At 47.3% G+C, this 10,987-nt stretch overlaps 1 protein-coding gene across 1 annotated transcript in view; it reads right to left on the bottom strand.

The window, feature by feature from the left end:
- Positions 1-970: 970 nt before the first annotated feature.
- The window catches only part of NKD1 (naked cuticle homolog 1 (Drosophila)), a gene marked incomplete at its 5' end in the record, with an annotated part of 87,692 nt that continues 77,675 nt past the window's right edge, over positions 971-10,987 (bottom strand). The window contains 4 exons of the mRNA XM_015426622.1: positions 971-1,661; positions 3,804-3,934; positions 6,155-6,239; positions 8,316-8,463. Of these exons, the coding sequence (XP_015282108.1) occupies positions 1,087-1,661; positions 3,804-3,934; positions 6,155-6,239; positions 8,316-8,463 (939 nt within the window). The remainder of the gene's footprint in view (positions 1,662-3,803; positions 3,935-6,154; positions 6,240-8,315; positions 8,464-10,987) is intronic.

Below are 10,987 nucleotides of genomic sequence, written 5' to 3'. Positions count from 1 at the left end.
ATCTCTATGGTAAAATCTCTATGGTAAAACCCATAAATATTGGGGAGGGGGGGATTCCTAGAGCATAACCTGAGAGTTACAGCACTTCTTGGTCAACTGCCACCCCGCCAATCTTTTCTCCTGCCATGAATATCAGCCGTGGTGGTAATGTGAGTGCGGTGGTGAGGAATCGCCTGCTGGAAGGGGGCACTTGGCAAGCCGACCTTGGTGCGCTGCTTAAATGGTTTTCTGACATGCGTCAGCCGGTAAAGAAAAAGGATATGTTAAAATATTACCATATATATATCCATCAGGCCATAAATACATCAGTTAGGGAAAAGGAAAAACACCCAAAGAACTGGAACTTAAACCAAAAAACTGGATTTAAAAAAAAAAAATGTAGAAAAAAATGTAGCTGTGTTGACAAATAAAAGTTAATATTTTCCTCATCATTAATATTAAGATATAGCTTGTAAAGAGGTGGGGAGTACAACATAAACAGGCTACGTGAACGCTGGAGTTAAAAAAAAACAACAACAACACAAACCCCACACCCTCCCGTAGCACAGTACAATCAATTAGAAGTTCTGCATTAGACTAGAGGTAGCAGCTGTTTTGTATTCCCGGAGTCCAGAACCTTGGAACGTCGTTCCGCTGACGACAGGCTCCCCTGCAGCGAGCCGACACATGGCTGGGCCAGATGCTGAACCACCTCGCCGGGAGCATCTCTTCCGGTACCACAGAGGAAGGGATCATTTTCCAAAGTGCGTGAATGGCCTGTATTCAGACCCAGCTCCTTAGAATAACAATTGGCTGTTTGTGGCTGTGCACTGTGTGTTTTCTTTTTATACAAGCCAACTCGAAAATAAAAACCCCACAAGTTACTAAAGGAAGAGATACAGTTCCACGTAATATAAATAGTGTTAGGTTATTATTAATATTATTATTATTATTATTAGTGTTTTAAGTCCTAACGTAGGTACTAGCGGAATATTAACGGTGCGGCCACAACGTCAATTAAGAACGACGCCCTCTTGTGGGGGAACCGCTGCACGGGGCTTCCTTCATACGGGATGATCCCTACCGGATGAGGGAGGGGGCTCAGGCTCATGTCTGGTAGAAGTGATGGTAGTGATGATGGTGCTCGTGGTGATGGTGGTGTTCGTGCCGCTGGATCATCTGTCCGACTTGGCCTTCGTACAAGATGACAGCGGGAAGGTCCCTGACGTGCTCTTTCTCCACAACTGTCCCCGGGGCCTGGAAGGTTTTGCACATTTTGTGAGCCTCCTTGGCCCTCTGCTTGTGTTTCTTGTAAGTCTGCTGCGACTGCATGGGGAGATAAGGAAGGTTTGGGCCCACCCGCGCCGTAGGGGAAGTCATCGGGATAGACGCCCCAGGAACAGGTTTACTCCTTACAGCCCTTCCGGCATTAACGGAAGCCACGTTTTTGCTCTGGGCCTTTGGCGATTTCACAAAGTGCCTGTTTGCATCCTGACTCCGCAGCCTCTGCTGGATTTCTGCCAGCTTGGCGTAGGACGCTTCCATTAGGCTGACATGGCCGGGGTCCACCGCTGGCGTCTTCCGCTGGTGCGCGTGGAAGATTTCCGGTTCGTGAGAACGGGATCTAGTTTGATTTGCCACTCGGATTGGTGGGTCATGTTTCTGAGCAGCGGGTGGAGATCCTAAAAAATGTAAGAAAACGGGGAAAACCAAATTAAAAAGGAAATAGAATACAAGGTTACTGTAATGAATGCTGTAGATTAGGTATTTTACTATAAGCGGATTGTGATATTTAGAAGTATAATAGACTGGAAGCATAATCTGATCAGGTGTAGTTTGGGTGGAAGATAAGGGGAGCATCAGAGATATTTGCATGAAGTAGAATGTTTATGAAATCTATATTAACGGAGAGCCAAATAGATTGCCTAAGGTGTGGAAAAAATCTTGTTTTGCTTATTTAACATAGACTTGTTTCTTTTTTTTCTATTATTATTAGGCTACAATTAAATAGAGATAATTTATTTAATTAACAAATGTTTGAATCAAGTTTTCAAGGTCTCAAGTATGTAAAGTTAACCTAAAACTTTGAGATTGGACTGTGTATAAAAAGTTTGTAGAGTGCTCAGGAAACGTAGGTAAGTAACTCTGGTTATGATATATAGTTGGGGAAATGGAAAGTAAAGATTAAGATGAATGTTGAAGATGTGAATATTCCAAGTAATTATTATCATCATCATATATTTTCCCTTAAATCCAGGCTGAATATAGATATAAATGATTTTGGTGATAAATTACTGGATGAAGGGTAACCATGTTTATGAGGCAAAATAATGTGTAATGGTATCTGATGACTCTGAGGACAAAGAGAGCTTATATAAACCAAAACAGGTGAATAATGTGTGATGGAAAGGAATATGGATGGGATGGTGGAGGTGGGGGATGGATGTTTATATTTGTGTTTGTTGATGTTGTTATGTTAATTGGTGTATGTTTTGGTAATTATGTGGAAAATCATAATAAAAAATATATTCAAAAAAATGTAAGAGGCACCAGTCATTTTCTAGTTGTGCAGGAGGGGGCAATGACAAAATCAATGGAATACAGTGGAGATTAAAAACCGATCGGTCCATTTATTCCTTTCACGTGCCAAACGGAATCCATCTAAAAATGAAACAAAGTCTACCGATCGGCAGTAGTATTCACCGTAATTTTAAATTTTGGCACAGACAAGGATTAGTAAAACAGTTCTCCAGATGGAAACATCATTCTGGTTCTGAACTTGAAAGACCTCTAGGAAGGAACTCTTTTTTTCAGCTTTCATTAATGTCGTTTACAGAACTGGATGCAAAATCATGGTGTTAACTAGACTTGCACCCTGAATCCCAAAGGATCTTTTTAATACGAAGGAGAGGGAAAAAAGGAAATGCAATCCAAACTACATACAATAAATGTGTAATCACACACACACACACACAACACTTTTGTTCCCAGCGGAGACCTAGGGCAGCTTAGAAACTGTGAGGTAGACTGGGCAAAGAGAGATCAACTGGCCACAGGTATCTGAAGAAGTGAGCAGTGACTCACAAAAGCTCCTACCCTGCCACAAATCCTGTTGGCCTTTAAGGTGCTACTGGGCTCTTGCTCTTTTCTACTGCTACAGACAGACTAACACGGCTACCCATCTTGATCGATCTGAAAAAGTGAGCAGTGACTCACAAAAGCTCGCACGCTGCCACAAATACGGGCCCCGGTCACACGGAGCATTAGGCACGCTAGAGAGATGGAAGATAAGCGGATTTTCCGGGCGCGATCACACCACCACATCTGGGAAGCGTAGAGCTCCTGTGGCTCACCCGAGGCTTCCCGCCGAAGATCCGGGGCTTGTGTGTCTAGTCTCCACGGGTGCGCACAAACACCCAACGGCGCATGCGAACTCTTGGGTTAAAAAAAACCACACAACCCCCGCGCCGCTTCTTTGCCGCGCTGCAGGAGTGAGGTATGATCGGCACCTCCCCCCAACCACGGGACGTCGGCGGGACGTTTGTTCCGGCTGCCGCGCGGTAGTTCGCTCCGGGGCAAACAGCCACGCCTCCCCCCCACGATATCCGGCCCGCGTGATCGGGGCCTCTGTTAGTCTTTAAGGTGCTACTGGACTCTTGCTCTTTTCTACTGCTACAGACAGACTAACACGGCGACCCATCTCGATCTGGCCCCAGGTTGCTCAGCAGCCTTCAGTGGCAGAACGGGGATTACAACTTGGGTTTCCAAGATCCGAGCCCAGTGCTCTAACCACGACACCACACTGACTGGTCTGAAAGTACTACCTGGTCCAAATTTTGAAGTATAGTTCTCTATTCCTGCAAGATCCAAATAGTGGTTTCTCCTCTCGATGTTTTCATCGACGCAATGACGGTAGCATCCGTTCTGTTCAGACCTGACATCGGCATGGTGGTTCCTACAAGCCAGAAGGCAAATTGTGAAGTATTAAGAAGAAGAGGAGATTGGATTTATACCCCACCCTTCACTACTCAAAGGAGTCTCAGAGCGGCTTACGAACTCCTTTCCCTTCCCCTCCCCTTTCCCTCCCCTTTCCCTCCCCTGTGAGGTAGGTGGGAACTCTTGACAGAAACTGCCCTTGAGAGAACAGCTCTTATCAGAACTACGGCTTGCCCAAGGTCATCCAGCAGGTGCAAGTGGAGGAGTGGGGAATCAAACCCGGTTCTCCCAGATTAGAGTCTGCGCACTTAACCACTACACCAAACTGGCACACCGAAACCAATGTGTTTCTTTACTGAGCATATGGCTGTAAGATCCAAACCACTGAAATGATAAGCTCAGTTCCTGGATGAAATCCTGCATGTCCGCGGCTCATGAAAACCACACCCTGGGAGCAAGACTCAGGATTGACAGCGGATTTAATGCAGTGCCAGATGCGGTGGCAGAGCATTCACTTTACACCCACTCCTCTGAGTCACCGGTTGAGAGGATCTCAGAGGGAATGGCTGAAAAAAGTATCTTGAGAATGCTGCACCTAGTTGGAACAGATCGGCCTGGAGTAGATGTACCAACACAGTGTTTAACAATGACATAAGGTCACCAAACATGGGGGTTCCTAACACCTTGTTGAAGGAGAGTAGGTTTTCAAAACCCCACTTTTCCCTACCCTAAGGAGCAGCCCTGTAGCCAGAAGTTGCTGAGCGGTCGGGTTAGAACGGATAAAAGGAAGTCCTTCTTCACCCAAAGAGTGATTAACACGTGGAATTCACTGCCACGGGAAGTGGTGGCGGCTACAAGCATGGACAGCTTCAAGAGGGAATTAGAGAAGCATATGGAGCAGAGGTCCATCAGTGGCTATTAGCCACAAGGTATAGATAGGGGCTCTGAGGCAAGTGATGCTCTGTCATCTTGGTGCTTGGGGGGGGTCAACAGTGGGAGGGCTTCTAATGTCCTGGCCCCACTGGTGGACCTCCTGATGGCACTGGTGTTTCTGGCCACTGTGTGACACAGAGTGTTGGACTGGATGGGCCATTGGCCTGATCCATCGTTGGCGTCTCTTATGTTCTTATGTAAGTTTTGGGTTGGTGGGGCAGTGGGGGAGGGGAGAGGGCGGCTGCACACCTTCCCTGAATTCGCCACTTGGAGTTCAGGGAAGGCATGCGGCTGCCTCTCTCCCTCCCTCCCTGCAAGATTTAAAGGGCTCTCCAGCTGATTGGCGGGCGACGTGCTTCTGCTGATCAGCTGGAGGACCCTTTTAATGCCACAGGAGGAGGATGGGGGCGAGGGGCATCAGCTGCGGTGGGGCGTGCCTCACATTTGAGGGGGCAGAGCCCCGAAATGCCCATTGCAGCTACAGGCCTGCTAAGGCGCCTCAAAGCAGCTTACCGTCGCCTTCCCTTCCTCTCCGTCCTCACAACAAGCACCTTGAGGGAAGTGGGGCCGAGAGAACTGTAAGAGAACGGTGATGGGCCCCGGGTCACTGGCTTCATGCAGAGAAGTAGGGGATCAAACCCGGTTCTCCAGATTAGAGTCCACTTGCTCTTAACTACTACACCACATTGAACAAAGGGATGTTTTTGTACCTTTAAGAACAGATATTGGAAATCACAACAAAATGGCTGCCACGAGAGGCTGGTGCCACCTCCTGGCACTGATATTCAGGGTTTTAATGCTTCTGTAGCTGGAGGCTAACTTCAGACACTGTGACGACTCGCCACTGAAAGACCCCTCCCCCATGAATCTCCCTCGTCCCCCTTTAAAGCTGCCTATTCTTGTGGCCACCACAACATCGTCTGGCAGTGAATTCCACAGTGTGATTTCTTGTTAAATAAAGAAGTATTTCCTTTTGTTTGTCCTGAACCTGTTTCCCGACCATTTCATTGGGGACCCCCCGATTTCTCGTATTTTGGAAGGGGGAGGAAAATGCTCCTTCCACCCACTTTCTCCACCCCATGCCTAATTTTATAAGACCTCTCTCTTTCGAGAACTGCTTGTGAGGGAACAGCTCTGAGAGAACTTGTGACTGCCCCAAGGTCACCCAGCTGACTACATGGGGAGGAGTGGGGAATCAAACATTGTTTTCCAGATTAAGACTGCTGCTCCTAGCCACTACACCAAACTTTGAGTGACCATGGGTGAACTCAGTTGCAAAATCCGTCAGGGCAGTAATGCTCTTTACCTGAGGGACCCTCGCTGCTTCTTCTCACAACTCCTCACTTCTTCGTTGGCCTTGCTCTCCGTTCGGTGCCTTGAACTTTGGAGATCTAGTCTCACACACACACCAAAAAAAATACATTAATTTTTGGTCCTGATATTTTTTCCACTCCCTCACACTGACAGACAAACCGTGCGCATATCTGTTGTTGGCCCACTAAGATGTGAAGACAACCGGATCAATAGATCTCTTCACAACGACATTTAGGTGGCATTAAACCAAGGGAGAGATCTTACAGAAGTTCCCAGAATGGGAAGGTTGAATGGGGTGAAAGCATTTTCCAAGGTATTCATAGATTCTAAATTTTGTTCCACATGTGATTAACATACGTTTCATTCTGCCGATCTATGACCATAATAAATGGTTGATTGATATGTACTTAATTTCAAGACACTTAGCTCATCGTTGGTGGACAGAAAGGAAATATAAATGATTTTCTTTCTTTTTTTAAAAAAACCCCTGTGTATATTTTATCGTTGTGAAGTGCACTTCCCCATGCTGGCAAGACACAAATTCATTTATTTTAAATTAGTAACAAGTGCAAAAGATACATATAGCATTTGCTCATAATATGCTTGACCTTCTAGCATTGAGTTAACATGACACGGTTACCGTGTAATCCTTTGCGGATTCATTCCAGTCTGTTAGAGGCAGAGACTGTGGACGAGAGTTCCACATGCTTCTGGGGCTCCCGCTTCTGGCTGTGGCGCATGAAGCTAGGGAAAGGATCTTTGCCCTCCAGGGCTATTTTTGGGCAGGAACGCACAGGAACGGAGTTCCGGCTGGCTCCTGAGTTGGCCACACCCAGCAGGTACTCATTAGCATAATAGGCCACACCCAACAGCAGAAACTCATTAGAATTGGCTACATTAGGGTTGTGTGGCCTAACATGCATGGAGTTCCTGCTACAAAAAAACCCTCCGGGTTTTGAAAACAAAGTAAACAGAATAAGAAGCAAAAGGTGGGTGTGGCTGGACGACCACACTTTTGGTAACATGGGGGTGCGGCCTAATATGCTAATGTGCTGTGCTGTCAAGGGTGTGGCCTAATATGCTAATGAGTGTCTGCTGCTGGGTGTGGCCTATTGTGCTAATGAGTTCCTGCTGGGCTCTTTCTACAAAAAAAGCCCTGTTGCCCTCTAAGGCCCACAAGGAGGAATTGCACGTTGTGGGTATGGAAGTATCTCCATGGAGCATGGACAGAATAGTTTCTGACTGAGAAACGGGGCCCCGCCCCCCAGTCACATGACCACGGATGACAAGAATCACTTCTTAGTACCACTCATACATTTATCCCATCATTCACCCAAAGCTAGGATTACCAGGCAGTGCCTGCGGTAGCTGGTGAAGGGGGAGTCAGCACACCGAGAAAAGAATTAATAAGAAAAATAAGGCCTCAGCTACTTACTGGAAGGTCTGACCATAGAGGAAGGTCTGAATCCTGGCGATCCCTAGAGCTACCTGGAAGTGAAAAGGGTGGCTCAAGCAATTGCCCGAAACTCTATGGTAAGCTTACCATAGAGTTTCTGGCAATTGCTAGAGCTACCCTTTTCACTTCCAGGTCGCTCTAGGAATCGCTAGGAACTCTATGGTCAGACCTTCCGATAAGTAGCCAAGACCTAATTTTTATTTTTTCATTTTTCTCCCCAGGATGAAAGCCCCCCCCCTCAATTTGCCCCCAGTTTCTGCCGCCGATCAGTTGAGCATCAGCAGACAAGGGCCGCAATTGCCTGGAGGTCTCGGGTCATAGGTGGGCAAATGGCAACCCTACCCAAAGATGTCATGGACGTTTACGTGGTTCTCACCTTCTCATAACCCTATGAGGTATGTGAGGCTGAAAGGGGGTGACCAGCCCAAGATCATAAACTCCACCTCAGAAGAAGTCTGTGAACACCTCAGAGGAACAGAACCTTTGAGGGCAAGCAGAAAGCTATGCCTAGGTAGGCTGGGAGACACGAAACCTTCCAGAGCACAAATATATAATGGTTTTTAAAGCAATCTTTGCATTCGGGCTACTTAACTCATATCAGTCGCCATTCCTATCTTTCACTGATGCCGCCTTACGCTCTCAATGGACTTTCAATTTAAATATTGGAAGTGAGTGACTTTCAGAATGAAACTCTTACCAGTGTGGTTCAGTAGAATACTTTTTTTCTTCTGACTCCCATCGGGGGCCACAGTAAGCTTCACACGCAAGGTTTTACTGGAGCTAGGAGAGTGGTTTACCGAAGCGTCGACTACCTCATAGATGGTATGAAGCAAGCTGGTGATGTCCTAGAATCAATGTCAGAACAAGGAAAGGAAGACAAAGGCATAAGAATGGTAAACAGAGAACAGGCTTATTTTTCTTGGCCAAACATCCTTCTCACTGCGCCGTTTTATTAGCATTCTATCGTTGGCAGCCACCCAGTTAGAATGTTTGTGAACATTCCGTGTGGCATCATGTTTGCTGAACTAATGGCAGGGTTTAAAGGAAATTAGGCCACAGTCAGTTCTTTTGCCCAGTATCTGAGTGCGATTTCTCTTACAAATACTCCTGTTTAGCTATTGGATGTTTTCCTTTCAGTTACCAGATGTTAACTTTAAATTGTTCCTGGCAGTCAGTGATAACATCGCTATAAAACAATTCCTACACGAATGAATTGTCTGCCTCCCTTCTCACAGGTGCCAGCCATACCAGCTGTCAAGCTTCCACTAATCTACTGGTTACCTGTGTCCATTCTGCACCTCCTGGATTAATTCCAGATAACTGGGGGAGCACACGAAATACCTAAGCCCTGCTTTGTTAAAAGGCAGAATAGCCTGCCAATTAAGAGCTAATTCCGGCGTAAAGTGAGACATTTACACGCTGGCTGTGAATTAATCCCGTGAAATGGGAAATGGTATGTCAAAAAAAAAAGGGGGGGGATATTCACATACGTTTTGCAGGAATGATCCTGTGAACATAACCAACGGAAATTCAGTCGCTATTCGTACAGTTCATGCCTAGCAGAGGTGCGGAGCATGAACACCACTTAGCGTTTATACAGCACCTTCAAGCGTTCGAACCACTTCATATACAGTATCTCAATGCAATTTTTACAATCACCCTGTGAAGTAAGTCGAACCACTTCATATACAGTATCTCAATGTAATCTTTACCATCACCCTGTAAAGTAAGTGGGGTTGCTAATCTCCAGGCGGTGGCTGGAGAACTCCTGCTATTACACCTGATTTCCAGGTGACAGAGAACAGTTCCCCTGGAGAAAATGGCATCTTCAGAAGGTGGATTCTATCGCATTATACCCAATTGAAGTCCCCCCCCCTCCCCAAACCCTGGGGCTCCAAAATCTCCAGGTATTTCTGTGTGGTATCATGTTTGCTGAACTAATGGTCTTCTGTCATAGGTGGGTATTTCCCAACCCAGAGCTGGTAACTCTAAAGGTAAATGAAGAGGAAGAAGAGGAGGAGGAGGAGTGGAGTCTCAGAGCAGCTTACAATCACCTTCCCGTCCTCTCCCCACAACAGATACCCTGTGAGGTAGGTGGGGCTGAGAGACCTCTGAGAGAACTGCTCTTGAGAGAACAGTGCTGAGAGAGCTGTGATTGACCCAAGGTCACCCAGCCAGCTGCATGTGAAGGAGTGGGGGAATCAAACTCGGTTCTCCCAGATTAGAGTCCACCACTCTTAACCACTGCACCAAACTGGCTTGCAGACTGGGAGACTGTGTACTGCAGACTGGGAGACTGCAGCTTGCCTTAGACCAGTGATACTCACTCTGTGGTTCACAAGCCACACATGGCGCTTTGACATGCCACCTGTGGCCCTCCTGACCACTGTTCCCCAATGTGGCACCTGTCCTATGTTTCAGGCATGTGAACACAACCCTTGTCCAGTGGGGCTTCTGTTTGGCAGGTGTAGGGTTGCCAAGTTCTGGAGATCAGGTGTAATCAGGCGTCAAGTTCTGGAGATCAGGCATCATCACGTCACCTCCGGCTGATGTGCACGCCGGGGTGGGGTTTCCCCCCGGGGCCCGATTCCACGGCGGCGGAAATCGGGCCTCCAAAGCGGGGGGAAATCCGCCCCCCGGGGGGACTTGGCAGCCCTAGGCAGGTGGCTCCCACTTTGAAACAACGGCTGCCAGAGGAATGGGTAAGCTACAAGCTCCCCCGAAGTGCAGGATTCGTGCCAGGGATGGAAACAAATGCGACTCACTTGGCTGATGAGAACTGCAAATGTGGCTCTCCGTGAGCCGTGGAGTGAGCACCACTTCTTTGAAGTGACAAATGAGTTCAGGGACGTCCCAATCCACAGCTTCATCCCTCAAGCCCTATGCTAGACTGGCTGCCATGGAAAAATCCTTCCCAAACACTTTCCCCCACTTACAGGCAAATCAGGGGGTCAGAAAGGAATAATGCAAGGGCCAAACGGCGCGTCCCAGTGACCTCTCCTATGTCTCTTCCAAAGAGAACCTGGTACACTTTGCAGCAAAAACAGGAAAAGGCAAAGCCTGGCCTCCTCCGGCCTCTAGTCATTTGGCAGAACCTGTTTTCTTTTTGTGCAACACGCTGAAAGTAAAAGTCCAAGCAATGGCCTCTCAAGGCGATAAGACCTCGAGCCTTCTAGCTTAGCACGGCAGGTTAATTAAAATCCAAAAAGGTTCGAATTCGACTGCGAGCTATAATTGAAGCAAACAGGATGTCTCCAGATGTCTGTTGATTCCGAGAGACAACACATATGTCAGTGTCCATTTATCCCACCGGTCTATTTTCTTCAGCCTCTGCTCCAAGCACACCGGGTGGGAGTCTCTCTCCCTCCC

The sequence above is a fragment of the Gekko japonicus genome, unplaced genomic scaffold, assembly GCF_001447785.1.
Source record: "Gekko japonicus isolate JY-2015 unplaced genomic scaffold, Gekko_japonicus_V1.1 scaffold1908, whole genome shotgun sequence".
NCBI classification, from domain to species: domain Eukaryota; kingdom Metazoa; phylum Chordata; class Lepidosauria; order Squamata; family Gekkonidae; genus Gekko; species Gekko japonicus.
Note: the sequence above shows the minus strand (reverse complement) of the source record. Positions and strands in the feature narration are given on the sequence as shown.